The sequence below is a fragment of the Filobasidium floriforme genome (genome assembly GCF_021052385.1).
Source record: "Filobasidium floriforme strain CBS 6241 chromosome Unknown HD553scaffold_4, whole genome shotgun sequence".
NCBI classification, from domain to species: Eukaryota; Fungi; Basidiomycota; class Tremellomycetes; order Filobasidiales; family Filobasidiaceae; genus Filobasidium; species Filobasidium floriforme.
The window spans coordinates 612497-635407 of NW_025763625.1; the positions used below are offsets into that span (position 1 = coordinate 612497).

A 22911-nucleotide genomic window follows, 5' to 3' on the forward strand; every position below is an offset into this window, starting at 1 on the left:
ACCATCTTTAGTATACAGCTACTCGGTCTGGCCTCATCTTCACATCTTTACAGCATCCCAAGTACCTCATCACAAACACTCCAAGATGTCCGGATTCCTCGTATTCATCATGGCTATCGTCGCCCTCGGAGCTGGTCTACTCGGATGGAATCTCACGCCAAAGGGGATGAACCAGACGTAAGTCGATCGATGACGACCTCATAACCTCAAGCTCGGATGGTGCAGGTGTGACGGCTTGTCTTACATCAAGCTGATTATGGACGTACCTGGTTCTTCACCAACAGTATGATCCGATCGAGCATCCTCCTCACCTTGACTTGTTGCTACCTGATGTGGGCGATCACGTACATGGCACAATTGCACCCTTTGATGGGTAAGCCTCGATCTCCATCACGTATCTGCTTCTTTCATCATTGCGTCTTACAATTCGGTATCATCACATCTCTATAGCCCCAAGACGGTCAGATATCCGATCGGGCAGGGAAGCCATGTGAAACAACGGAACCCTACTCCTAGATCTCGGCAAATCTCGCCATTTCTCGCCTCTTTCTCTCTTCACCATACCCTTCTAACATCGCACTATCCGGTCTTCAATCTTTCTCGGGGCCACACGTCTCTCCCGCAAATCCGACGTATCTGTGTTCATGACGGGTGATATGGCAAGGACCGGTCAACATCACGCAGCTTTCAAGGCGGGCTAAAGTGGCAGACGAGGGTCAAGCGTTATGATGAATTTGACACGGTCAAACTGTATAGTCTCACTTGTTCTGTTCTCCTGAGTGTTTTGTAACGTTGATGGTATACATTAGACTGTTAGCCCGGCCAAGTCCAGTCGACCTCTTGTTTCTTTCAGAGGCTTCCTACATACGAGAGGGCTTGATGGACAAGGCGACCCGGGCTCGAGGCCAGAGCTTCTTGACCTCAATTGGTCGATCGCCGATCCGATCAAGCTCAAGACCAGCCCTCTCAAAGTGTTGCCAAACGCCAGGACAGCATGCGACATAACATGAGATCTTCCCCATATACGGTCTTGACGTCTTGACATGGAATCGCCAGACCCGGTAGCTGCTGATCTCGTTCAAGGGGACTAGGATCGGGCTCATCCATGATTCATCGCCTTACGAGATGCCAAAATCTTGCTAACCGCTGGCGGAAGGGAATACATTAGACAGTTCCCACCGGGAGCTGAGATCCATGATTGGCCTGCTGTAGCTAGTATCGCTGTTGTTCGGAGTATAGTTGCGAAGGGCCTTGCAGTGATTTCGCTACGCGCACCATCGTCCTCGTTTGACATGAACTCACCAATAAACACCAAGATTCCCCACTCTGGAACGGCAAGCTGAGCCTGAATTGCGTTCATGCCCTCCGGCCAGACCGGAGGGTTATCCAGCCGGATCTTGTGCACCTGGAACTTCTCCTCTGACTGCTGCTGCTGCAGTCTGTAGAGCCATTTATTGACAGAGTCTCTCACTTGCGAGATTGCATGGAGCCCAATCGATCCCATTCAAGTGAACAGATGTGGACTTGACGAGATGTGTTTCGGCTCATGGTGCGGGTATCAATGCTATTCGGAAGGCATAATGAGGTGGAGTATAATATACATGGTGCGTGCCGCCTGCCAAACCGGTTCCTACGTAACACATCCTACTCGGTCGGGAGCGCAATGCCCAGCCTACAACTGTCCCGGTCCATCCCTGATCGCCTGATGAATGTCGACGACCTCTCTACTCTTCCTCTTCCTATCGCCTTCTTCGCGTTCGTGTTCGTCCGGCTCGAACCCCGACCCGGACTCGGTGAACGACTTGACCAAAGGCGAGACCCGGGGTGAAGCGTTGGACAGGTCGTATTCTTGGTCCCGCATACGGCCGGCCGAAGTGGAGGTAAGGAGGTCTTGGTAGAAGCTCTCCCGCTGGATCGAAGATGTAAGTAGAACGGTCAGTTCACACAAGGTTCGATTCGGTAGACGGGGCGCAGGCTTGCCTTCTTTGTATTGCGTTCGGCCGCCCGCTCAGTATCCAGCTCGGTAGATTGATCAGGCAGTTCTGCAAGACGATCTTGTCCATCAGACAAGATGTTTCAGAGTACAAGCTGATCCGTACCGACTCACTGTGTCCATGAGCCCTTTCGATCTGATCGAACAGCTTGTTCAACTCCTTTTCGTCCTTCAAGCTCATCTTCCTCCCCATCGCCGTCCCCTCTCCTCTGATCTTTCCCACACCGAAACCTACACCCGTTGAAGCCGACCTGGAACCTGAAGGTCTCAGTTCCGACCTCTGATCGTCAAATTGCGGGGTGGCAGCATAAGCCTGATCGACCGCCGTCGTCACCGCTTCGAGGTCCAGCCGACGCTTTTCGTCCGAAGCAGAGGCCGTCGCCGAAGCCGAAGCAGCCAGGGAGAGGTTCGATTTCGGCGTGGGCTTCTCCGTTCGGGGTTGGAATGTATCGGGCAGGGGTTCATAAGGAGGCAGGTCGAGGGAAGGTTTAGGATGATAGGGGATCGGATCGTCGTATTGGGGTGGAGCAGGGGCATGGTCTCGTGATCCGTCTCGTTCGGTCTGGATCAAGGTCGACGACACTGAAGGCTGGAACAATCCCAATGACAAGCCCGGATCAGCTAAGAAGTCGAAAAGATCACCAGTTGAAGGAAAGGATCCACCTGACATATACGTACCTCGTTCTGTATTGTGCCCTGACCACTTCCACTCTCACCTTCCTGAGCTCTCAACCTATCGACCTCGGCAACCGGAAAGACGCTAGGCGGTCTGGAGAGTTCTTGTCCGTCTTCTGTTGCATCTGATCGAGGAAGGATGACCTGGACGACGGGTTTCGTTGCTTCCATTGTAGTGGAGATGTCGTCGAAAGGGAGTTTGTTCGGCAAAGAGTCGTTGTTGGGTCAGAGGCGTGACCTTGACTTTTCCTGCAGGCTACTTGTATTTGAGGAACGATCGCCTGGTCCAGTCAGTACATCAATATATCTTATGCTATATGTTATGTATTTTGTTAAGGAGGGCGAGAAGTCGAGTGGTCGAGTGGTCTATCGAAGTGATGAGGATGAGGGGAAGGCTGCCTTCATCCTCGGCTACGGCTCTCTCTCTTGGATGGCGCGGGATAGTTTTGCTTCCGTGTCAGAGCGCCGATCAGTCCTTTCTGCCTTGTTCGATTTCTACCCACTCGTCACTCGTCGTTTTGGATGATCCGGGAATCAGTAAGGCCGGTAAAGAGCAACACGCAGAGCACCGAGGGGCACAGTCGTACACTCATTCTACCACAGGTGATAGAACTTTATTTATCGACGGGACATGACAAGTCAGGCCGGGTGGAGGGATCGCCAGTCGGATCCGTTGTGACGATCCGGACACAGGACAGGCGAGGCGAGGCCGGAAAGATGCAAAAGAGACAGGCCGTTCTTGGGAAGGCCTTGGAGCTCCGAAAGCCACTGAGTCACAGAGGTAAAGTCGTGGAATCGTGGACCCGATGATACTTTTGTACAAAAGACCATGTCCAGCCTAGGATCGAACAGTCCTGACAGAGACTTGCAATGCGGATCAGTCGACCCACTCACGTGACCCATCCCCCCTCCTTCCCCTTGGCGTCTCCTCGGTGACGATGGTGACGAATTTACGGTTTCCATCCGCCCGCCGGGACTCCGGCCGACGATGCGGCGGCGAGTTCGGGCAAGCTAGCGGTTGCTCCCGAAGCCCGAAGCTGCTGCGTCAGAGGATCACCCACAACACCCACCCATGGCCCATTCACTGCTTGCTGCTCGCTGCCCGCTGTCACCCATATATCCTCACAACCTCCCTGTCTCGATCTTTTAGTCGTTCTCAGTGCTCGATCAGTGATATTGCTCGACTCCGATCTTGATATATAGATCAAGTCAACGCAATACTACTTTGTCGTTACCGTTCATTCATCAGAGCTTAAGAGAGGTAAGCAGCTCCTCGTCTGGCCACGAGGTGTGACTGCGGGAGAAGCCCCTTCATTCTCACCTACTTGCTTGCATCACTTCAATAGACGACTCGTCATGGCCCTCAGACCCCAACACACGGGCGACTCGATTAGGTCCGAACGGTCCTTCCACTCGTCCCATGGCCATCAGACCCCGGTCTTGTCCCGAAAGAGCAGTATCGCGAATACCAAGATCAATACCGCTCAGATCGGGGTTCCTTTGCCCAAGGAAGCTGGGGATAGCGATGGATTCGGTGCTAGACCCAGGATGCACAAGAGGAGCTTGACCGGTGAGTATCCTGCCCGAGAATACGAGTGTCGCCGTGAACGCTTGTGGGTGCCTTTGGCTCGGAGATGTCCGAATTCTGAGCTGATCGTGACCTCGACGCGTCTCTTCCGTGACGATTCCCGGTGTTAGGTAACTACGATCCCTCTCAAGGTGCCGAACCCGAAACCAAGTGGCCCATCGGAGATGAGAAGGTGAGTTGAATAGATCTCCGGAGCTAAACTGTGCCGCAGCAACTGATTGATCCTTGTCTGGTGCGGTCGACAGACCTGGAAAGACGCGTTGAAGGCAGACGAGGAAAAGGACGTCAAGTCGATTGCGGCTCATGTCGTCCACCACGTCGTAAGCACGCCCGAGCCTTGGATCCTATCTTTTATGATTTATCGCCTGATTATTTCGCTCTCTCGCCCTTCACAGAGCACCACTTTGGCCCGTCAACCGTTCAACGCGAACGACAGCGTGGCCTACCAAGCCTGCGCCTTGGCGATCAGGGACGAGCTCATCCGACGATGGAACACTACCACCAGTTATCACACCAAGGTCGCGCCCAAACGAGCTTATTACTTTTCGCTCGAATACTTGATGGTAAGCCGGATCAGACTGTTTCTGACGGTTCTTGATGTTCATGTGCTTGACATTCTTCACAGGGAAGGACCCTGGACAATGCGGTCCTCAACCTGGACATGAAAGACATGGTCGCCGAGACCATGGGTAAGCTCGGTTTCAACTTTGAGGACCTCTTGGACGAAGAGAGGGACGCTGGACTCGGTAACGGAGGATTGGGCAGGTTGGCGGCTTGTTACCTCGATTCCGCAACGACCCTTGACCTGCCCGTTTGGGGTTATGGGTTGAGGTACGATTATGGCATTTTCAAGCAGTTGATCGATGAGAACGGTGAGTTGGGAGATCTTGCGGTGGGGTTGTTAGAGGCAGGAGAGCTGATTGAGGTCATACGGTGAACAGGTCGACAAGTTGAGGCACCCGACCCATGGCTAGCCGAACCCAACCCGTTCGAAATCCCCCGGAACGACGTAAGGGTTTCCTTCATGTTGATACTACTGCAAACTTTGCCGCTGATCCCGATTCAACATAATTTCAGATTCGCTACCCCGTCCGTTTCTTCGGACAAGTCGAGAAGCAAGGCGATAGATGTTACTGGTGGGGCGGACAAGAGGTTCAAGCTATGGCTTATGATGTGCCTATTCCCGGTAAGTCCAGATTCATCATCCTGCGCGTTTCAAGAAAACGACTGAATTGGTTTCCTGTTGACTTTACAGGATGGAAGACCAAGAATGGTACGATGTCTTGTCGACCGATGCTTATCTCGAGATTGACGCGCTAAACCTTGCTGTTGTCATGCAGTCAACAACATCCGTCTTTGGAGCGCAAAACCGATTACTGGTTTCGACTTGCAATCTTTCAACGCTGGAGATTACGAGCGCGCCGTAGCTGCTTCCCAGAGCGCCGAGACCATTACTCGAGTCCTTTACCCCAACGATAACACCACGGCCGGAAAGGAACTGCGTCTGAAGCAGCAGTATTTATGGTGTTGCGCCTCGTTGCAAGATATTTTGCGACGATACAAGAGTACGTTTCGCTGTGACTCCCACGGCGGATGACTGCTCATATCGCTTTTCGCCGTAATCGACAGAGCTCGATCTGCCTTGGTCTCAGCTTCCTACCATGATCAGCATCCAGTGCAACGACACTCATCCGATCATCGCCATCCCAGAGCTCCAGCGAGTTCTGGTGGATGAGGAACATCTGCCTTTCGACGAGGCCTGGGAGATCGTCAAGGCTTGTTTCTTCTATACGAATCACACTGTTCTCCCCGAAGCTTTGGAGACCTGGCCGGTACCCCTGATGGAGCACCTCCTGCCTAGGCACATGCAGATCATCTACGATATCAACTGGTCTTTCCTTCAAGCCGTGGCGAAGAAGTTCCCCGGCGACCAAGATCGTCTGGGGCGAATGTCCCTGATCGAGGAGAGTCAGCCTCGAAGGGTCCGTATGGGGTACCTCGCTGTCGTCGGAACCACGAAGGGTGAGTCGCTTAGATGGCCGCACGTGGCACTGCCTATCAAGTCTGACCTTTGAATTTTCTTGGCAGTCAACGGTGTTGCCGCCTTGCATTCCGGTCTGGTCCGCAGTGTTCTGTTCAAGGACTTTGTTGAGTTTTATGGACCCAGCAAGTTCACCAACGTCACCAATGGTATGCAGTCCTGATTAGTTTCCGAGCGTTCAAGCTGACGTCCATCGACATTGTAGGTATTACACCCAGGCGTTTCCTGCACCAAGCCAACCCAGAGCTATCCAGTCTGATCACTTCCTGCATCGGAACCGACGAGTGGCTCAAGGACTTGAGCTTGATCGGCAAATTTGAGCCTTTCGTTGAGAACCCTCAGGTCCGAAAATCGTTCCAGGCCATCAAGGAGAGCAACAAGTTGAGGCTGGCTGAGTTGGTCGAGAAGGAGTTGGGCATTGCCCTTGACCCGACCGCCTTGTTCACGGTCCAAGCCAAGCGTTTCCACGAGTACAAACGACAGACCCTAAACGTCTTTGGGTGCATCCACCGTTACTTGAAGATCAAAGCTATGACTCCTTCTGAGAGGAAGAAGGTTACCCCCCACGTCGCTTTCTTTGCCGGAAAGGCCGCCCCAGGCTACGCCATGGCCAAGCTCATGATCCAGTTGATCAACAACGTCGGACGCGTCGTCAACAACGACCGAGAGGTCGGAGACTTGTTCAAGGTCGTCATGCTTGCCGACTATTCGGTCTCCCTAGCCGAAGTCTTGATGCCCGCAGCTGACTTGAGCGTGCAGATCTCGACCGCTGGTGTGAGTCGCGGCCGGCGTTTCACTTTGCGCGTCTTGCTGAACATCTGTTTTGCCAGACCGAGGCCTCGGGCACAGGAAACATGAAGCTCAGCATCAATGGCGCCTTGATGTTGGGAACGTTAGTGATCGGAAGGCCGGGACCGTATTCGAACTATATGCTGATATTCAGTCGGTCTTTCTTCGTAGCGTCGACGGTGCCAATGGTAAGCCTCAATATACATAGTCTTATCCGGAACGGAGCTATCTATTAAACCCAACCTTTTGATCGTACCAGTCGAGATCGCAGAAGAGGTTGACGAAGAGCAGTGTTTCCTGTTTGGACACTTGACGCCTGATGTTGACCACGTCCGCTACCTCAACGAATACCAAGCTATGCCTTTACAGGAGCGCTGCGCCGAGTTAGCTAAGGTCAGAGTCTTCCCAATCGCGGTTCCTTACCATTTGCTGACTGTCATGTACATGAATACAGGTCTTCGACGCCATCAAGGGTGGCATGTTTGGAAACGGGAACGGCGACAACTACACTAGTTTGCTCTACACCGTCGAGCACGTTGATCACGTGAGTCGCTATCGCATCATCTCTTTCTTTCAATTATGGTACTTACGTATACGACAATAGTACTTGGTCGCGAATGATTTCGAGTCGTATCTCAGGGCCGAAGCTTTGGCTGACGATCTCTTTACGAACAATCACGAAGAATGGGTGAGGCGCGCCATGTTAACGACCGCGAGGATGGGCAAGTTCAGTAGTGACCGAGCCGTCGCGGAATATGCGGAAGAGGTGAGGGTTTCCGAACACATCCAGGTGCCAGGTGTCAATGATACTAGAAGCTGATATATCGCCCATAGCTTTGGAACATCGAACCCGCTCGCGTTCCCGAACACTGAGCCTCAAACGCGGCCGTCTACGACCTTTGGGCCACCAATATGTCGCTAGAACTGGGTCTGTACATTGGAGATGCTTTGAAAGTCGCCTATCTGAACGCATGATTGTATGATGATCTGATGATCTGATGATGGATTCCATGTCTGGTTTCATCTAATCGAGATCACGTGAGGTTGACGGAAGCACTTGAGCCACGCGGTAATGCTCGGTGATCCCGTAGAGGTCGAGCGACAATGCAAGTTAGATCAAGGACACCATATCCGCTAGGGATTGGTAAGGTCTTCTGCATATGTCGAGCCCAATCTCTGGCATCAATATACTCGGCCCTCACAATTTTGTGGACTGAATCCTACCTCACGGCCACCACCCAGGGCCGACACGCAAGGTCGATCGAGCGACCCCTTGTTCTCGATCTATCCAAATCAAAACAAAGCCCCTGTGACCTTGCAGGACATCGGGTCGCAAGATGGACGCTCGACCGAAATTACACTCGGCTCAGTCCAGCATGTCATCCATAGGAGGATCACAATGGACCAGACTGAGACCGTCCAGTCCGACTGTGAGAAAACGGGAGGTACCGTGACCATCCGTTGCCCGTGATCTGACGATTTCTGCCCGATCTGCAGCGATCAGAAACCACAACGGCATCACGGGCGGACTTTACAAATCCGCCACATCTCTTGATATCAAGGGCAGATTTAAGAAAGTCCATAGCCGCTCTTGAAGAGGTATGCTTTGCTGCAATGAGAGATGCCACGAAAGAAAAGCTGAGACCAAGATCTATATCCAGTTAACGCAGCAAGCGAAATCATTTCGCCAAGCGTTGCTGACCGTCTCCAGAGCGACATCTGCTCTTGCCTCGGCTCTAGAGGACTGTTCCCGAGTGAAAGGTTGTGACACCGCTTCAGATGGTCTCATGGCCTTGAGCGGCTTGAAACATATGATGGGAGCCCATCAGCAGCTAATGGTGAGCACTGAAGCGTCTGCAGAACCGGTACATCAAGAATCTCACCCCGAATTCCAACCTTCGGCCAGGGCGACACGTTCTATCGAGAGTTCGAGATACCTCTTTTGGAAAAGCTAGACGACTATCGAGCTGCAGTCACGGTAAATAGATTGCTCAGGATGACACTGTTTTATACCAGTTCTGAAAGCCATGTCATTCACCAGGAACGTCAAGTTCAGTATGAAAAGGCTTTGCAGGTCAAATCAGCTTTGATAAGGAAGACGGAACACGATAATATCAGACACGGGCGGAAGAAGAGACGAGGTTCGTACTCCCACTTCTTCCAGGTGTGGTAGTACGTCAGGCCAGCTAATTCCATACATGCTAGATCTTCAGCAATTTAGAGCCGCATTGGTAGCGTTGCAGCAGCAAGTCGATGATCTGGATGGTCTGAAAGGATCACATTACCAAGAAATATTGGAAGCGGAAGACGAAGTACGTATTATACCTCTCACACCGCATGGTCACTGGCTAAAAGATCTGCTGCAGTTGTGGAGCGGGGTCTTGGCTAAGACTGTCTTTGTAGCACGAGCGGAGATGGACGTGTACGACAAGATTGCATGTGCGTTTGGGATACTGTTCAACGGAAAGACAAGAGCTGAATCTGTTCCTCTTCTTAGCCAAATCCACGGACCCCTCGTTGGAGTCCTTGCTGAGCTCGATTCCCGATCCTTTCGAGTCTTGGGGTCCGCAGCGGGAAGAAGGGCAACTATTCAGCGTTTTATCTCCGTATGCATTCGATGACCGCATACGAATATGTTCTGCTATTGATCCCCTTTGTATTGTAGTCTCGGATTGATGAGCGGCATGAAGTCCCCTAAACCGAAGCTGTCCCGTAACACTTCGACGTTCCGGGAGCTTCGGGTGACAGAGGAGGACGAGGAAAACCTCGAAGACTCGATCATTGTTGATACACCTCGCGAGGGCATATCCACACCGGCAGACCACACCGATAGGCAGGAGGACGAGGAGGTTGTCAAGACGACTGAACCTCCGACCGAGTCGAATCATGCGGAAGTCGAGCCGTTCGTGCTTCCGAGCCCGGACCCGGTCGATCCATCATCGAACAACCAGGAAACGACAGCTGCTGTCTCGAAGGAGGACAAAATGACAGCGACTGAAGACGAGGCTGATCCCGAAGACGAGACTGGTAACGATTCTGGCGTGGCCAGCTCGGCGCCATCGGAGCGAGGCACTGCCCTAGGATTGTCCATGCCGTCTCTCATGCCTTGTGAGCGGCGCGAGTGGCGGGAACCGTGGCAACGTATCTTGTGGAAACAGCAAGAGGGATACGATGACGATTACGTACCGGATTCATTCCTTGCCGAGGAGCGCAAAAAGCTTGAGAGTGAGTCGGCTTGATCTAGTTGTTGCGCAGGGAACATGGCTGACTCGATGTTCATAGCCTCTGGACCTCAAGGGCCATCCGTCATGACCCTCTTGAAGCGAGAGGTTATTCCTCAAGCTACCTTTTTCTTCTTCGTCGCCTTTTTCGTGCTGGTATTCCGGGCCTTGCTGCTGGATCAGATCAAGGCCTCACATCTCAACAGCTTCAATCTCCTCGGCGTTCTAATTCTTGCCTCGGTCTCCAAGTGGAGACGGGCCAGCAAGACGATTCGGGATGGGTTCAAAAGCGATGTCGATGGACCGGACATGACCCTCTCGTGGCTCCTCCCACCCTTCGTTCTCTACATCTGCTCCCCGCTCCTGCTATCGCTCACCAAGGCGACGACGTCGGACTCGATCTGGCCTCTATCGGGAGGGCTCTTCTTGCTGGCAAGCGTCTTGGGAGGTTTCGGGTCCAACGTTGGTTTTGGCAAGCAAGATGGGAGAGCCGACGTTGCTCGTTCTGTGCGAGGCCGGAGCGCGCCTGTTAGGAGGAGCTCGGTAGGAGAATTGACACTGGTAGACAAATCGCAGAGGTACGTGGATGTCGATCTGTGTTCAGATCGAACTGCATGCTGATATATAACTTCCTCCGCCAGTCTTCAATCTTGCCTATCGTTGACAGCGGCGTTGAGCGCTTGCATTGTCATGGCCTCACGTCTAGATTCCGGACGAGAGGTATTCGCACTGCTGTCATTCGTGGGCTTGATGATCGTTACCATGATCAAAATCAGTCAGAGTGCATAGCGTGCGCCCCTGTATTTATCGTCTTCTTTGTTCAGATGCATATCAAGAGTTGTATGTTGTCCAGTGCTCGAACGTGACAAGAAGAGCACAGTATCGGAACCGAAGTAACACGGGCCTATCTTTGCACACCCGGTCCACAACGGTGATGATACCAATCATTTCTTCCAGAGGCTTCTTTGCATTGCAACCTTTGCGGGGTCCCTTGGTAGCAGCTTTAGATCATGAGCTCTTTGAAGCTTCTTTTCTGGCCTTTTCGAGATGAAGGAGGACCTTTTTAGAGGAAGGACGTGAACTGTGCCAGGTCTGCATGAGTGCTTTGCCCTCCTGAGTGTTCAACATCATCTGTTCGGGATATCAATTCGCAGCGCCACAGCACCGTCGGCAATGTCCGAACGAGTGGAGGTCGATCGATCGTGTGTTTCGCGATCGGACCGCAAAATCGAACGCCGACATGCACGACGATATGGAACTCTCCGAATGTAAATGAAGAGCTAAAGGGGGTGTGCGTTTGTCCTCTTGCAATGACCACGGACAAATCTGATACAACTTCCATGAGGTTCAATTTGATCTAATCTCGTATGAGTGTTCAGGACAACACGGCCGACCCCGAGGTCCAGTCAAAGGAGGCCACGGATTATCGCGTCTCGAAGACCAATCTGTACTTCTTGCCGATACCCAAACGGCTCCGATACCACCCCGATCGCCCGTTCCCATTCGGCCTGGCGCTCAACTTTCTCTTTGCGGCGGCTTCGACCGCGACGGTGGCCAACCTCTACTACGCTCAGCCGATATTGTCATACCTGTCAGAGACCTTCGATGTTGGGTATGATGAGATCTCGTTGGCACCGACGTTGACTCAGGCGGGTTATGCGGTCGGCATCCTCTTGATCAGTCCGCTCGGAGATCTCGTACGAAGGAGGAGTCTGGTCTTGCTCTTGATTGCAGGTACTGTGGCTCTCAGTGTCGGTGTGGCTACCAGTCAAACGTTATTACAATTCGAGATCATCAATTTCTTCTCGGCGTTGTTGACGGTAAGTACGAATCTAGTCAATATGTCTCAACTACATGTGAAGCTAATATGCTCTTGCGCACAAAGGTCACTCGTAAGAACAGAATTCAATATCCAGCTGTTCTGCTAGTTCCTTACCGCTGCATGAATCCTACAGCTCAGATCATGTTACCATTAACTGCTGATATGGCTCAACCCGAAAAACGCGCTCAAGCACTCGCCATCACGCTTAGCGGCTTGACGTTGGGTGTCTTGGTGGCGAGGGTCCTGAGCGGGACCATCACAAATTATTCGAGCTGGAGGAACGTATACTGGATGGCTGTGGGTCTGCAAGCAGGTGAGTCAGTCGCAGAGTTGAGCCTGTTCGGTGTAGGCTTCACGACCAATACTTCGCTGTGTTTTAGTCACCTGGGTCGCAATGTATTTTGCGTTGCCAGATTTTCCGCCGAAAACTCGAGGCATATCTTACTTCCAAATGGTGAGATGGGATGCAAATGCTACTATGCTTCCAATCAGCTAATAGTGCGAAGCAAACAGCTTTGGAGCATGTTGACCTACATCTACAAGTTTCCCACTCTCGTTCAGTGCTCGTTGATCGGTTTCCTGACTGCCGGTAAGTCAACATTTGCCTATATACCTGATAGACGTAACTCTTTTGGCGCGATTCAGCTGATCACGTATTTTTGTAGCGGTCTTTCAAAGCTTTTGGAACACCTTGACTTTCCTGCTCTCCGACCCGCCCTACGGCTACGACCCACTCCAGATCGGTCTTTTCGGACTGATCGGGATCCTTGCCGTGTGCTTGGCACCGTTTACCGGTAGGCTCATCGATAAGCTGGTCACCTGGGTAGGGGTATTGCTAGGACTAAGTATCCAGGTAAGCTTGTTCCGAGGAAGAAGTAGAAGAGTGTGCTTACGCCGATCCGTTTGTTATAGCTCTGTTCGATGGCGATCGCCACGGGGGCAGCGAAACGGTCTGTCGGAGCTGTAGCGGTAGTCTGTTTCGGTAAGTTCATACGCTATGTTGGAGCCATTCCATGTCTGATCATATACGACAACACCAGGTCTGGACATTGGTCTGCAGATAGGTCAAGTCAGCCTCAGTACCAGGATCTATGCGTAAGCTCGTCCTTTTTTGTCCGCTTCGTAAAGCTGATGCTAATCTGATTTATGGATCAAAAGTTTGAAACCAGAAGCCAGGGCCCGCTTGAACTCGGTCTTCATCATCTCGCTCTTCCTTGGCCAGACTATGGGTACGTCAGTCGGAGCGAAACTTTATACCATAGGAGGCTGGACAGCAAGCTCGGGACTCTCAATGGGGTTCTTGGGTTTCGCTCTGTTGGTTCACTTTGCGAGGGGTCCACACGCAACTACAAGGTGGCTAGGATGGCAAGGAGGTAGCAAGCTGAGAAAGCAACAGGTCGTCCACCAGGAGGAGGAGGCGAGACAGGACCAAGGAGGAGACGTAAAATCGCCGGGCAAGGAAGATGTCGTTATGGTAGAGCTAGGCCAAAATGATCTGGCAGACCGCAAACAAAGTCGGCTGTCTTCAGATCGGCCGGTCTAGGAACAAAGGCAGATGAAGAGCAGCACTCGGCAAGATGCATTGTAGCAGGTGATCACATAGTTGTATCGGTTCATTGCTGTATTGCGGTTTCATTTACAAGTTTCGTTGCGATTATCTTCCAGTCCTCTCCATCCAGACTCTCATTCCTTCTTCTCAACGGGCTTGCCGGGAAGCTTGGTCTCCTTGTCTGCGACGGTCTCGCCAGGCTTCCTGTCCGATGGGTTGTCGCTCTCCAAGGTCTTGGCTCCAGACTCCGATCCGAGGGCATTTTTCACCTCCGGGTCAACCTCTATGGAGCGAAAGGAAGGCGTGTCAACGAGAGATGTTGGCGTGTTGCGTTCGGTGAGGGTTTCAGGCCCCCGATTTACGCAGAAAGATATAGATCCTCACAGGCGAGCATGTTTAATTAGTCCGAACTGGACTTACCCTCGCTGTGGGACGCCTTCTTTCCACCGGGTTGCTTCTCCGCAATACTGTCGCTCTTTGCACCCGAAGACTGCTTGGTAGAGGAGACCTCGGGGTCGGTGCTACCGCTCTGCTTGCCCTGGGCGCCCTTGGAAGGGTTGGGCGAAGAGGCCGGGGTCTTGGTTCCCGAGTTGGACGCTCCCTCGGTAGGATCGTCACCGTATCCAGCGGCGGAGAATCGAGCATGGGTGACGCTGATGTATCGAACGTTGGAGGGGGCCGGCCGGGCGACGCGAGTGACCTGTCGCGAGGCGGTGGTGATGGATCGGAAGAATTGAGACATGGTTTTGGTGTATATAATGTGAGGTGCGTATGTATGAAGCTTTCAAGTGTGATACTGTGAGAATGAGATGGCGATCGATATCAGCGTTACTTCTTATATTTGGCAATGGGGATGGGGGGTTGGCTTCGATCGACGGGGCGGTTCGGTCGAGCAAGAGAGCGGAAGCAACCGTGACGTCATCATCCGAAACCCCATCGTCATGCACCCATTGACCGTGAGCTATGATAGCGATAGCCATCTGACTAGATGCTAGTTGAAAACTTGGGTTTCCCCACAACGACTTCGTATAGCAAGAGACCTGTGCTGCACGCAGTCATCTTGCCAAAATTCGTATACAACCTTGAAGCGCTCGTGATGCCTCCTCGTCACATCATACAACATCAGCCCGATGAGGCTCTCATTTGGCGAGAACCCATCGTTTAACAATCTCATTACTTCCCATTTGCTCGTGTAGTAGTACCGTCCTGAGCCAGTATTGCAAACCAGCTTGTCTATCCTTGAGAAACTTTGATTCGAATTTCGCTATACGAGCATCACATCGCATGATCAGCCTCGTCTACAAAACGCCGAGCAGAGCACGACAGGGGACTGTCTAGCTTACACAGATTGTTCTTGGGCGGAAGTTTCGGCAGCGTCCCGCCGTACCGTAATTTGGGGTATGCCCATTTCAGAGCATCCCTCAATTCTACGAAATCGTTGTATCGCCTCATCCTGGTCACCTTGGTCCCCTGTCGAAGATAGATTTCGCATTCGTACACTAATCCATAGTGGCCTATAGCTGAGCATTCGGGTCGTCGTATCAAGCGAGCATGCTCGAAGACTTACCGACAAAGGCGCCGATCTTGCCCCGTTCCACTTCGACATAATTCCGTGCATCGCTTGTGGACGGCGTGTTCGACCTCGACCCCGGCCTATCTTTCTGGACTTTGGTTTCCCCTCCTACGATCTTCCACCCGATGATCTGTACGTCCCGAGCAAACGGTTCGCCTGCTTGGGTCGCGTTTAAGCTGGTTTGATGGCGAGTCAAGGCGGGTCGTTCTGTTGTTTCAGGGCTTGGGGAGTTGATTCGGGGGGATGATCGCGTTCGGTCAAGGTCAAGCCGTTTGTTGATCAGGGTTGGCGCTCTGGGTGTCCGAGGCTCACTGGCACCACCGTCCTCAGACACGGTTCCAGGAGCAAGTGCTTGAGCCTTGAAAATCCGCTCAGATAGCTCATCCCCATTTAAAGCCGCCTGCCCCTCCTCGTCAGGTCGCTCAACGAGGTCTCGCCATTCGCCCCCACTCCGGTCCACGATCTTGATCCGTCTCTTCCCCTTGCTTCCTCTCATCTTACCCCCATCCGCTTTGCCCGGCATGGAAATCGAATTTGACCGAGATCTCGGAGAAGGTGGATCAGAGATGCTCAGCACGAAAGCGTTCGGATCGTCATCCTCCCCGTCGCCCTTTCCGGGTATCCCTGTCGCGGTGTTCGTGCACGAAGATTTCAACCCTCTTCTCCTGAGCGCCTCTTCATCAAACGAGCGGAATAGGGAACGCTCAGAGCTAGACGAAGGAACCCGTTCCAGCAAGGCGGGTACGAGCGAGTTGAGACTCGCTTCCAAGCTCGAGATCGCTTGGTCCTCGTTGTTTCTCTCGCGATCTGCGACGGCACTACGCCGACCGGGTGAAGAGGATCGGATACGCCTAATCCTTCCCGAACTTGTTGACCATGAAAGTGGGCTTCGACGTGAACGGGACGGTCCAGCTTCTGGTTGGGCTTTCGGGGTAAGCAGGGGGCCAGTCGCGAACTCGTATGTCGGCGGCGGTGATCGCGGCGTGGGGATCGTTCCGGCTGACGATGAGGCATCGCTGGACCCACTTGAGCCCGATCCTTCATCTTGATCAGTTTGAGGTAGGTTGAACGACGATTTGAGTAGCTCGTCCTCTACACCATGGCTTGCTATTGCTATCAGTGGGGAGTTGTTTCCATCGACATCTGGCTCGGGCACCGCCGCACCGACTTTCTCCTGTCCATCCTCGTCGTCCGATCCTTGATCGTCGCCAAGGCTATCCCCGCCGGTCGAATCGATCGAGATCTCGTCCAACTCTTTCCTCCTGCTCGAACCATGTCGATCCGTATCCGAGTCCTGCTGCTCTGCCTTGAGATTGAGGAGCGATGCAGAGAGGCTTCGCGAGTTGAGACCGAGGTGGGCTATGCTGCCGGGTGGAACGGAGAGACCAGCTAACCGGGAGGTCGCAGAGCGCTGCATGGCGGACAATCGAGGTGCGTACCAGCCGACGAGGCGTTGATGTACATACGGGGGGAAGATTACTGGGGGATGGTCGATGTGTCCAATCGAGAATGATACTGTCCAAGCAAGAGGATCACAAAGGTGTACCGCCGTATCGACTTCCAAGGTTCCGTGATGACGCTCGTCTCAACGGAACCAAATCACGCAAAACAGGAAGCAACAAACTCGAATGGCAAGGTCCCCGACGACGTGAACAGACGGGATATAATGTTCATGTGGAAAGGATATAGAGACGACAGAGTCAACGTCTTGCAACGTGCAGCGTGTGGGCGTGAGTTGTTTTCTATAAGGTGATAGTGGTGCATGGAGACCCCACTTCTCGGTTCGTACAAGGTCATCCGATCAATCAGATCCGGCGGTCATACCAAGGTCCATCGTTCGTTGCAGTCATCCACAGGCTCCGGTTCTCGCACACTCTTAGTTGTTGTGCGAAGTCCTCGACCAGTCGGTGATGGGCACCGATGAAGGGGTGATAAGCGATACGTCGCCGGAGTATTCGGGGTTGAACAGAACCTGAAGCGAAAAGTCGGTTCCCGAAGGCATGGTGATGGTCAAGACACGGACGCCCGGGTGAGAGGGGTTACCATCGTAGGTGTTGCCGTCCCACGAAGCCTCAGGAGGCGATGCTGGGTCGGTCGACAACTTGACGGGATCAGCCTCGGCGAAAGTGGCGGTGTTGGGGCTGAGGATCCTGGCAGCGAGCTTTTGTCCGCCGAGCTCCAGGTTGGCGACCATGTTGTTCTCGGCCAAAGAAATCGTAGCATTGGTTTGCATTCGCCACTGGACTTCGGCACCAGCACCGGTGACGTCGTCCTGGAGCAAGATCTGCTTTCGATCGTTGATGAATCGGATACCTCGTTGGAAGGTTCTGCAATGAGTTTAGAAGATCAAGTTAGCATCTGTCTCTGGAAAACAGTACAACAACCACAGGCCGACTCACCCCTCGCTGTAGGCACTGCTCATGTCGGTAGTGTAAAAGGCAGACGACCCGGCAGGGACCTCGTATCCGGGAGCGGCGCCCTGGGCCTCGCCGGTAGAGTCAAACTTGTGGGTAGGCGCAGCGGTCACGAGCTGGTTGGCACCATCACGCAACAAGGTGTTCTGTCCCTCGGTAGCCTTGGTGTAATAGGTCCACCTGGCCGAACCCTGAGTCTCGTTCGAAAAGTAGTCGGTCGAAAGGTACTGGCCCGACCCGTACTCTCCGGCCCATCGTTGACCGAGCGCGTCAATGACAAAGTCACCAACGTCGAGATCTCCATGGGTCTGATGACCGGTCAAGAGTCCGCTTCGCATGGCGATAAAAGTCCCGTCGGTCTCCGTCCAGCTCGACCTCATGGAAGCCCAAGCGTCACGCTCGTCCTCGAAGTTGCGGTCGAGAGGAAGGTTCGCCCACCAAGCGCCCTGATAAGACGGGTCGTACCAGAACATGCTCCAAGGCTCGGCAGCGTCAGGGTGATCCCTCTGGTACAAAGCGTACCTGGGCTCGCCGAATCGCTCGGCCCAGAGGAAGAGCGAGTTGGCGGTGGCGGAGAACTTGTTGGGACCGTTGTCACCCCAGTTGAACTTGTAAGTCATGCCCTGGTTGTACATGTGGAACAAGCTGGTCAAGTTCCACTGAGGGGCGGATTCGAGCAACCCTTGGTCATCGCCGTAAGCGGTCACAAAGGCAGAGATCATCTCGGCGGCACCGGTGGTTCCAAAGTACCAGTAGTCCGGGGTCTCGGCCCAGGTTCCGTCATCCCTAACAGCCAACATACAAGCGGCCTTGGCGTTGTCAGGAACGTATCCGAGAACGGCCTCGGCGGTACCCGTGGTGTCGTCTCCGAGAATGGCGAGCGAGGCCATGGTCAATCCGGCGTTACAGACACAGTTCCAGTTTCCGGCGATAGGGTCGCTTCCGCCTCGAGTCCACCATGTGTTGACAGTGTTGCCATCAGCAGTCCCGTTGAAGACGGCCTGACCAAAGCTGAGACCAAAGTCGATAATCCAACCTCGAATTTGAGTCTTTTGCTCGTCGGTCCAGACGGAGTGAAGCCAATCGTAAGCGATGCCGTAGGCAGAGGCAAACTCGGCGACGTCTGGCGGTCGGGCAAGATTCGTCAGCGTCTGCGTTGCGTCATCGCTACCCCTGTTCAGCATCTATGCTCACCCAAAAAGTGCTGAGGGTTCCACCTGGTGTTATCGGTTCCGAAGGGAATGTCCGGGTTGTCGCCCGCACACGTCCTCAGCTCCAGGAAAGTCCGGTCGACCCACGCGGTATCGTTCGTCATCTGATACGCATATCCATAGTTCTTGACTCTGACCTTCAACTCTCGGGCGATGTCCAACACTCCACTGCCCGTCAAACCTCCATCGAGGTTGTACTCCAAGAGGTCCGAGTTGCGGTTCGTCTGAGCGTTGGCCATGATGGTCTCGTTCCATTGGGTGAGATAAGGGTCCTGGGCGATCAGACCGGATCGGAGGGCTTGCCACTTGTAAGCGGGAGCCAAGAGTCGGGGGTGCGATCGGGGAGACGAGGTGCTAGGGGATTCAGTGTCGGTAGGCCATACAGCGGCAACGGCAGTAGGGGCAGCGTAGCCGGAAGTAGCGGTCTACGTAACGAGCAGAAAGATAGACATCAGTCTACCGCAAAGGACCAAGACGAGGGTCTGCGAACCCAGAACTCACAGCAGTAGGGTAGATGGGCAGCGAGTTGGCATCCGTCGAGATGGCCAAATAAGCGTTCCCATCAGCCGCCGTCTGTCCAGCGTTCCCAGTCCCGGCGTTTCCTCCCGAACTAGGATCGGCAGCGCCGTTGTTGTTCCCTCCTCCCTGGTTGGACCCGTTAGAGCTGGTGTTGTTGTCATCGTCCCCTCCCGCTCGGGATCCCAAGACGCCTCCGAGGACGGCACCGAGGATGATGATGATGGCGAGAATGACTCCTCCGATGATCCACTTTTTACGGTTGGACTTCTTCTTCTGAGGGGTGTAGGGGTTGGACGAGGCTACGGCGCCGGGTCCAGACATCGGGTCTACAAGAGCGAGCGCAGATAACGTCGTTAGCATCTGAACCAGCGCTGTCAAGGGCGAAGGGTGTTGTCAGGGCGAGACTCACATTGGCTCCCGTTGCCTACCGAGGCGTAGCTCCCGTTGTTCTGCCCGTATCCTCCATTGGGCTCGTCCCTGTATCCGCCCGTGTTGTGCTGCATGATGGACGAGACGAGGCGATGAGAAGCAAGGTTATGCCGATGTCGGTTGATATGTCAGTACGAATAGTAGTAGTGGAGAGCAAGAGCCGATGCGGCGGAGACGAGAAACGAGTGGCGAAGATGAGGTGAGGTGTAGCAGGGAAAGTAGTGAAGACGGATCGCGGGCGAGTTGGAATGCTTGATTGTAGGGTTCGCAAGGTCGAATCTCTTGAGCTTGAGCCAAGAGTCGGGTGACGGCTGATGGGTTCGAGGCGGAGCGAGGTGGTGTCGATCGATGGATGTTGCTGTGTTTGTTGTTGCTGTTGATCTGTTGATGAGGGGGAATTTTCACCCCTCTCGGCCGCCCTTCTGTGAGGGTTCGCTACCCCGCGATCGAATCTCCCTCCCCTTTGACTCCCCCCTCCCCGCTCACCCTTCCATCCTAATGATCATTTGATCGCGCTATGTTCCTCCTGCCTGTCTGCCTTCCTGCCTTTGGGTTTCAGACTCGATCCATCAAAAAGCACGGCCGCCCCGAGCACAGCCTCCATCGAGATCCACCTCGCTCGACGAAACACCGCCAGACTTGAAACGACCTGAAAAACGGGGGAGGAGAAAACTCACCAGGTCGTAATTCTCATCGTACCCATTCCGGGCCTCTGAAGCCTTGTTGTAGTAAGACATGCTATGTATATAAATTCGTCTTCGTGTTTCGTGATTGGTGTCCTTGCGATCTGTCGTGTTCTTGGCCTCCAGTCGCGAGGCGGTCGAATATGGGGTCTGGCCTTCTTCTCTCTGGTCGTAGAAAAAGAGAGACGGAAGGGGAAAGAAAGTAGAAGATGTAGTAGGGGCGGTGTCGCTGTACAATCAGTAGCTTAGTAGTGATCCAAATCCTATGAGACACAGTAGGTTGGGTAGGAAATGAGAGGCAAAGTCGCTCGTCGGCGTGTTACTTGTAAATAAAAGCTCGTTCCTCCTGGCTGGAGCTAAAGAAGGGGGGCGGCACGGAGGCAAGCGGAGGGCACAGGCAGGGGGGACAGCAGGCGGAACGCGTCCCTTGGCACGTAAAGTAGACGCAAAATCACAACGATCACAACACAAGGGTCACGTCCGCTGACGGAAGGGCATCGATTGATACCATACAAGATTGCACAGCTTTCTCGCTCTCGCAAATTTGAGAAACGGATGTGGTCTCATCGTTTACCGTCTTTTATCGAGGTCGACGTCTTCGCGTCTTGTCTTTGCTAATTGCTGTACGACCCATTTGTTTTGATTACGTCGGCACGATCCCGCGCCAGCACAGCCCGCTGCGCCATAAACCACAACGAAAAAAGACACGCACACTGCGGGCCCGAGAGAGACGGGTGATTAGCTTCCGATGTCGGTCACGCTCATCGGCTCAACGTTGATTCATCATGATCATCATCTTTTGCATCAAACGACACCCTGTCTATCGATATCATGTATCGTCCATGCATACACGAGGTGCCCAGCTGGCCATTCGCCTCTTCCTCCCCTGGCGCCGTCGTCAATCGCTCTCCAAAACAAGCCATCTATAACATGCAGAATCAACCCGCCCCCTCGCCGTTCTTGAATCCGGTGACATCGTATCCGATCGCATGCTTGCCTCACTGGAACAGACAGGATCAATTGGGAAGATTGCATGTTACTCATGAATCTCAAATCAGGGAACGTATGGGCCACCTGTTTTCCCAATACCAAAGAGCCTTCCCCTGGCGGTTTCCCGGATTCGGCTCGGAGAACGTCGTGATCGGGTCTACGAGCCGATACGCAGACGATACTCTCGGGACCTTCACCTCGAGCGAGATGTACCCCAACAACTCTACTCTCTGTGATCGCTGGGTCACTATTGGTCTCTTTCAGTACAAGAAGGTGCCCGCACCCAATACAACCTTTGCGCAAACACTCGAGGCCGTTGCAGAACGAGCGGCACCTATGATCCATTTGGACTATGAATCCAGTGAGCCTATCGGATCTCAAATCGTATATTCAATTGCGGAATGGCTCGAGTACAAGAAACTCTTGCCCCATGCTCCAATCTACGGGGTCTCTGTGGTTGGCTACTCGTTCAGGAGAATCATCGCTTTCTCCCCGGACGAGATTTACGTGGACATCCATCCTTCCTATCAGCAAGGCGCAATCGACCATACGAATCCGATCCACTGGAAAGATATGGAATTCGAGCGCCATCAGCTCTCATTCGACAGGCTGATGTATCTGATCTCCGCTACAGTCTATCGGATCGAGCACCTTGACGAGCTTGCCGCGATACAGGTGCCAGGACGAACCGCTCCCAACGCTCACCTCGCGCAGAGGCTGTTGATGCCCGTGCGATCAGGGGTCTTTCACTCGGAGATCTACGGCCACAGAGATTCTACCCTACGCCTCGGAACAGCCGAGACTGCGGCCTCGAAAATCAAGCGCAAAGATGAAGGCGGGAACGGGGAAATCACAAACGTCGAAGCGACGAGCAGCACTCGGCTTACAGCGTCGGACTCGACAGGATCGGTAGGGACTTCATCTACTTCCAGCGGCTCTCATGGCTCTCTCGCCGTGAACAACTCGTCGGTCTGGTCGATGACAAAGGAGCAACTCACGTTCGATTGGCCATCCACAGAGGAGCAACCTACGTTTGACGACGCGGAACTGAGCCAATACCAAAATCACCTGTTGACTATAGCTAAACCACTCGCTTCAATGTCCATTCAACATCAACTGCAGCTGTTCGACTTTGTGGGAGATCGTGCGCGAGCGCTCGAGATGGCGGCGGACTTTATCAAGTTCTAGATCTGGGATTTTGGCGGGATGAGGTTGTCGGATAACAAATACTGATAACAATCTTGATTAGACGGTGACCGGGAGAATGATATATGATGACGTTGGTGACGATTAAATCCAGAATTGTACATTACGTCAAGAGAGCACAATAATGAGTTATCTGGCTTGATAACCGTGTGACGACGATCTCTCTCGATCAGAATCGCAACTTGATGGTTTCAATTTGCACCGAAAC

The 22911-nt window shown here is 53.4% G+C and overlaps 8 protein-coding genes across 8 annotated transcripts; 5 read left to right on the plus strand and 3 right to left on the minus strand.

The window, feature by feature from the left end:
* Positions 1 to 85: 85 nt before the first annotated feature.
* Positions 86 to 494, plus strand: HD553DRAFT_339795 (ATPase, V0 complex, subunit E1/e2; the record flags this gene model as incomplete). Its single annotated transcript, XM_046182474.1, has 3 exons — positions 86 to 177; positions 285 to 373; positions 451 to 494. 3 exons carry the CDS (start codon positions 86 to 88, stop codon positions 492 to 494), a joined length of 225 nt encoding a protein of 74 aa, XP_046038849.1.
* A 1055-nt stretch (positions 495 to 1549) lies between these two features.
* HD553DRAFT_306450 (uncharacterized protein) lies at positions 1550 to 3108 on the minus strand. Its single transcript, XM_046179273.1, has 4 exons — positions 2672 to 3108; positions 2108 to 2582; positions 1981 to 2042; positions 1550 to 1909 (listed from the first exon to the last, which is right to left on the minus strand). The coding sequence occupies exons 1-4, from the start codon at positions 2837 to 2839 to the stop codon at positions 1673 to 1675; spliced, it is 942 nt and encodes a 313-aa protein (XP_046038850.1). The 5' UTR covers positions 2840 to 3108; the 3' UTR covers positions 1550 to 1672.
* A 692-nt stretch (positions 3109 to 3800) lies between these two features.
* On the plus strand, positions 3801 to 8114 carry HD553DRAFT_306454 (uncharacterized protein). Its single transcript, XM_046179274.1, has 19 exons — positions 3801 to 3929; positions 4015 to 4238; positions 4367 to 4428; positions 4502 to 4576; positions 4652 to 4819; positions 4882 to 5128; positions 5198 to 5265; positions 5334 to 5442; positions 5512 to 5529; positions 5597 to 5821; positions 5886 to 6278; positions 6345 to 6446; positions 6503 to 7071; positions 7128 to 7189; positions 7258 to 7274; positions 7346 to 7479; positions 7541 to 7630; positions 7691 to 7852; positions 7921 to 8114. Exons 2-19 carry the CDS (start codon positions 4025 to 4027, stop codon positions 7957 to 7959), a joined length of 2754 nt encoding a protein of 917 aa, XP_046038851.1. The 5' UTR covers positions 3801 to 3929; positions 4015 to 4024; the 3' UTR covers positions 7960 to 8114.
* Positions 8115 to 8423: 309 nt separating this feature from the next.
* Positions 8424 to 9762, plus strand: HD553DRAFT_268806 (uncharacterized protein; the record flags this gene model as incomplete). The annotated part of the gene is made up of 8 exons (XM_046177592.1): positions 8424 to 8516; positions 8584 to 8685; positions 8748 to 8924; positions 8993 to 9064; positions 9128 to 9227; positions 9292 to 9398; positions 9453 to 9525; positions 9584 to 9762. The coding sequence occupies 8 exons, from the start codon at positions 8424 to 8426 to the stop codon at positions 9760 to 9762; spliced, it is 903 nt and encodes a 300-aa protein (XP_046038852.1).
* A 1838-nt stretch (positions 9763 to 11600) lies between these two features.
* Positions 11601 to 13707, plus strand: HD553DRAFT_281313 (major facilitator superfamily domain-containing protein). Its single transcript, XM_046178130.1, has 9 exons — positions 11601 to 12127; positions 12193 to 12199; positions 12263 to 12442; positions 12510 to 12583; positions 12643 to 12718; positions 12795 to 12982; positions 13042 to 13111; positions 13170 to 13224; positions 13288 to 13707. The coding sequence occupies exons 1-9, from the start codon at positions 11675 to 11677 to the stop codon at positions 13670 to 13672; spliced, it is 1488 nt and encodes a 495-aa protein (XP_046038853.1). The 5' UTR covers positions 11601 to 11674; the 3' UTR covers positions 13673 to 13707.
* Positions 13708 to 14673: 966 nt separating this feature from the next.
* On the minus strand, positions 14674 to 16761 carry HD553DRAFT_306461 (uncharacterized protein). The gene is made up of 3 exons (XM_046179275.1): positions 15246 to 16761; positions 15022 to 15177; positions 14674 to 14942 (listed from the first exon to the last, which is right to left on the minus strand). Exons 1-3 carry the CDS (start codon positions 16666 to 16668, stop codon positions 14818 to 14820), a joined length of 1704 nt encoding a protein of 567 aa, XP_046038854.1. The 5' UTR covers positions 16669 to 16761; the 3' UTR covers positions 14674 to 14817.
* A 121-nt stretch (positions 16762 to 16882) lies between these two features.
* On the minus strand, positions 16883 to 20803 carry HD553DRAFT_306462 (chondroitin AC/alginate lyase). Its single transcript, XM_046179276.1, has 6 exons — positions 20502 to 20803; positions 19805 to 19892; positions 19378 to 19721; positions 18860 to 19301; positions 17651 to 18788; positions 16883 to 17578 (listed from the first exon to the last, which is right to left on the minus strand). The coding sequence occupies exons 1-6, from the start codon at positions 20559 to 20561 to the stop codon at positions 17128 to 17130; spliced, it is 2523 nt and encodes an 840-aa protein (XP_046038855.1). The 5' UTR covers positions 20562 to 20803; the 3' UTR covers positions 16883 to 17127.
* A 1028-nt stretch (positions 20804 to 21831) lies between these two features.
* Positions 21832 to 22858, plus strand: HD553DRAFT_306463 (uncharacterized protein; the record flags this gene model as incomplete). The annotated part of the gene is made up of 1 exon (XM_046179277.1): positions 21832 to 22858. A coding segment is annotated over one exon (854 nt), but the record flags the coding sequence as incomplete, so codon positions are not given.
* Between the last annotated feature and the right edge of the window lie 53 nt (positions 22859 to 22911).

Coding starts and splice junctions, on each gene's coding strand:
- HD553DRAFT_306450 (XM_046179273.1), bottom strand. CDS start 2,839: ATGGAAGCAACGAAACCCGTCGTCCAGGTCATCCTTCCTCGATCAGAT. Junction 2,583..2,671: donor AGGGCACAATACAGAACGAG/GTACGTATATGT, acceptor GGATTGTTCCAG/CCTTCAGTGTCGTCGACCTT. Junction 1,910..1,980: donor CCGAACGCAATACAAAGAAG/GCAAGCCTGCGC, acceptor TCTTCGATCCAG/CGGGAGAGCTTCTACCAAGA.
- HD553DRAFT_306454 (XM_046179274.1), top strand. CDS start 4,025: ATGGCCCTCAGACCCCAACACACGGGCGACTCGATTAGGTCCGAACGG. Junction 5,266..5,333: donor TCGAAATCCCCCGGAACGAC/GTAAGGGTTTCC, acceptor ACATAATTTCAG/ATTCGCTACCCCGTCCGTTT. Junction 7,631..7,690: donor CCGTCGAGCACGTTGATCAC/GTGAGTCGCTAT, acceptor ATACGACAATAG/TACTTGGTCGCGAATGATTT.
- HD553DRAFT_281313 (XM_046178130.1), top strand. CDS start 11,675: ATGAGTGTTCAGGACAACACGGCCGACCCCGAGGTCCAGTCAAAGGAG. Junction 12,584..12,642: donor GCATATCTTACTTCCAAATG/GTGAGATGGGAT, acceptor CGAAGCAAACAG/CTTTGGAGCATGTTGACCTA. Junction 12,719..12,794: donor GATCGGTTTCCTGACTGCCG/GTAAGTCAACAT, acceptor GTATTTTTGTAG/CGGTCTTTCAAAGCTTTTGG.
- HD553DRAFT_306461 (XM_046179275.1), bottom strand. CDS start 16,668: ATGCAGCGCTCTGCGACCTCCCGGTTAGCTGGTCTCTCCGTTCCACCC. Junction 15,178..15,245: donor CAAGATCGGCGCCTTTGTCG/GTAAGTCTTCGA, acceptor ACTATGGATTAG/TGTACGAATGCGAAATCTAT. Junction 14,943..15,021: donor TCCGCCCAAGAACAATCTGT/GTAAGCTAGACA, acceptor ATGCTCGTATAG/CGAAATTCGAATCAAAGTTT.
- HD553DRAFT_306462 (XM_046179276.1), bottom strand. CDS start 20,561: ATGTCTTACTACAACAAGGCTTCAGAGGCCCGGAATGGGTACGATGAG. Junction 19,302..19,377: donor TGCCCATCTACCCTACTGCT/GTGAGTTCTGGG, acceptor CTCGTTACGTAG/ACCGCTACTTCCGGCTACGC. Junction 18,789..18,859: donor GAACCCTCAGCACTTTTTGG/GTGAGCATAGAT, acceptor CCCGACCGCCAG/ACGTCGCCGAGTTTGCCTCT.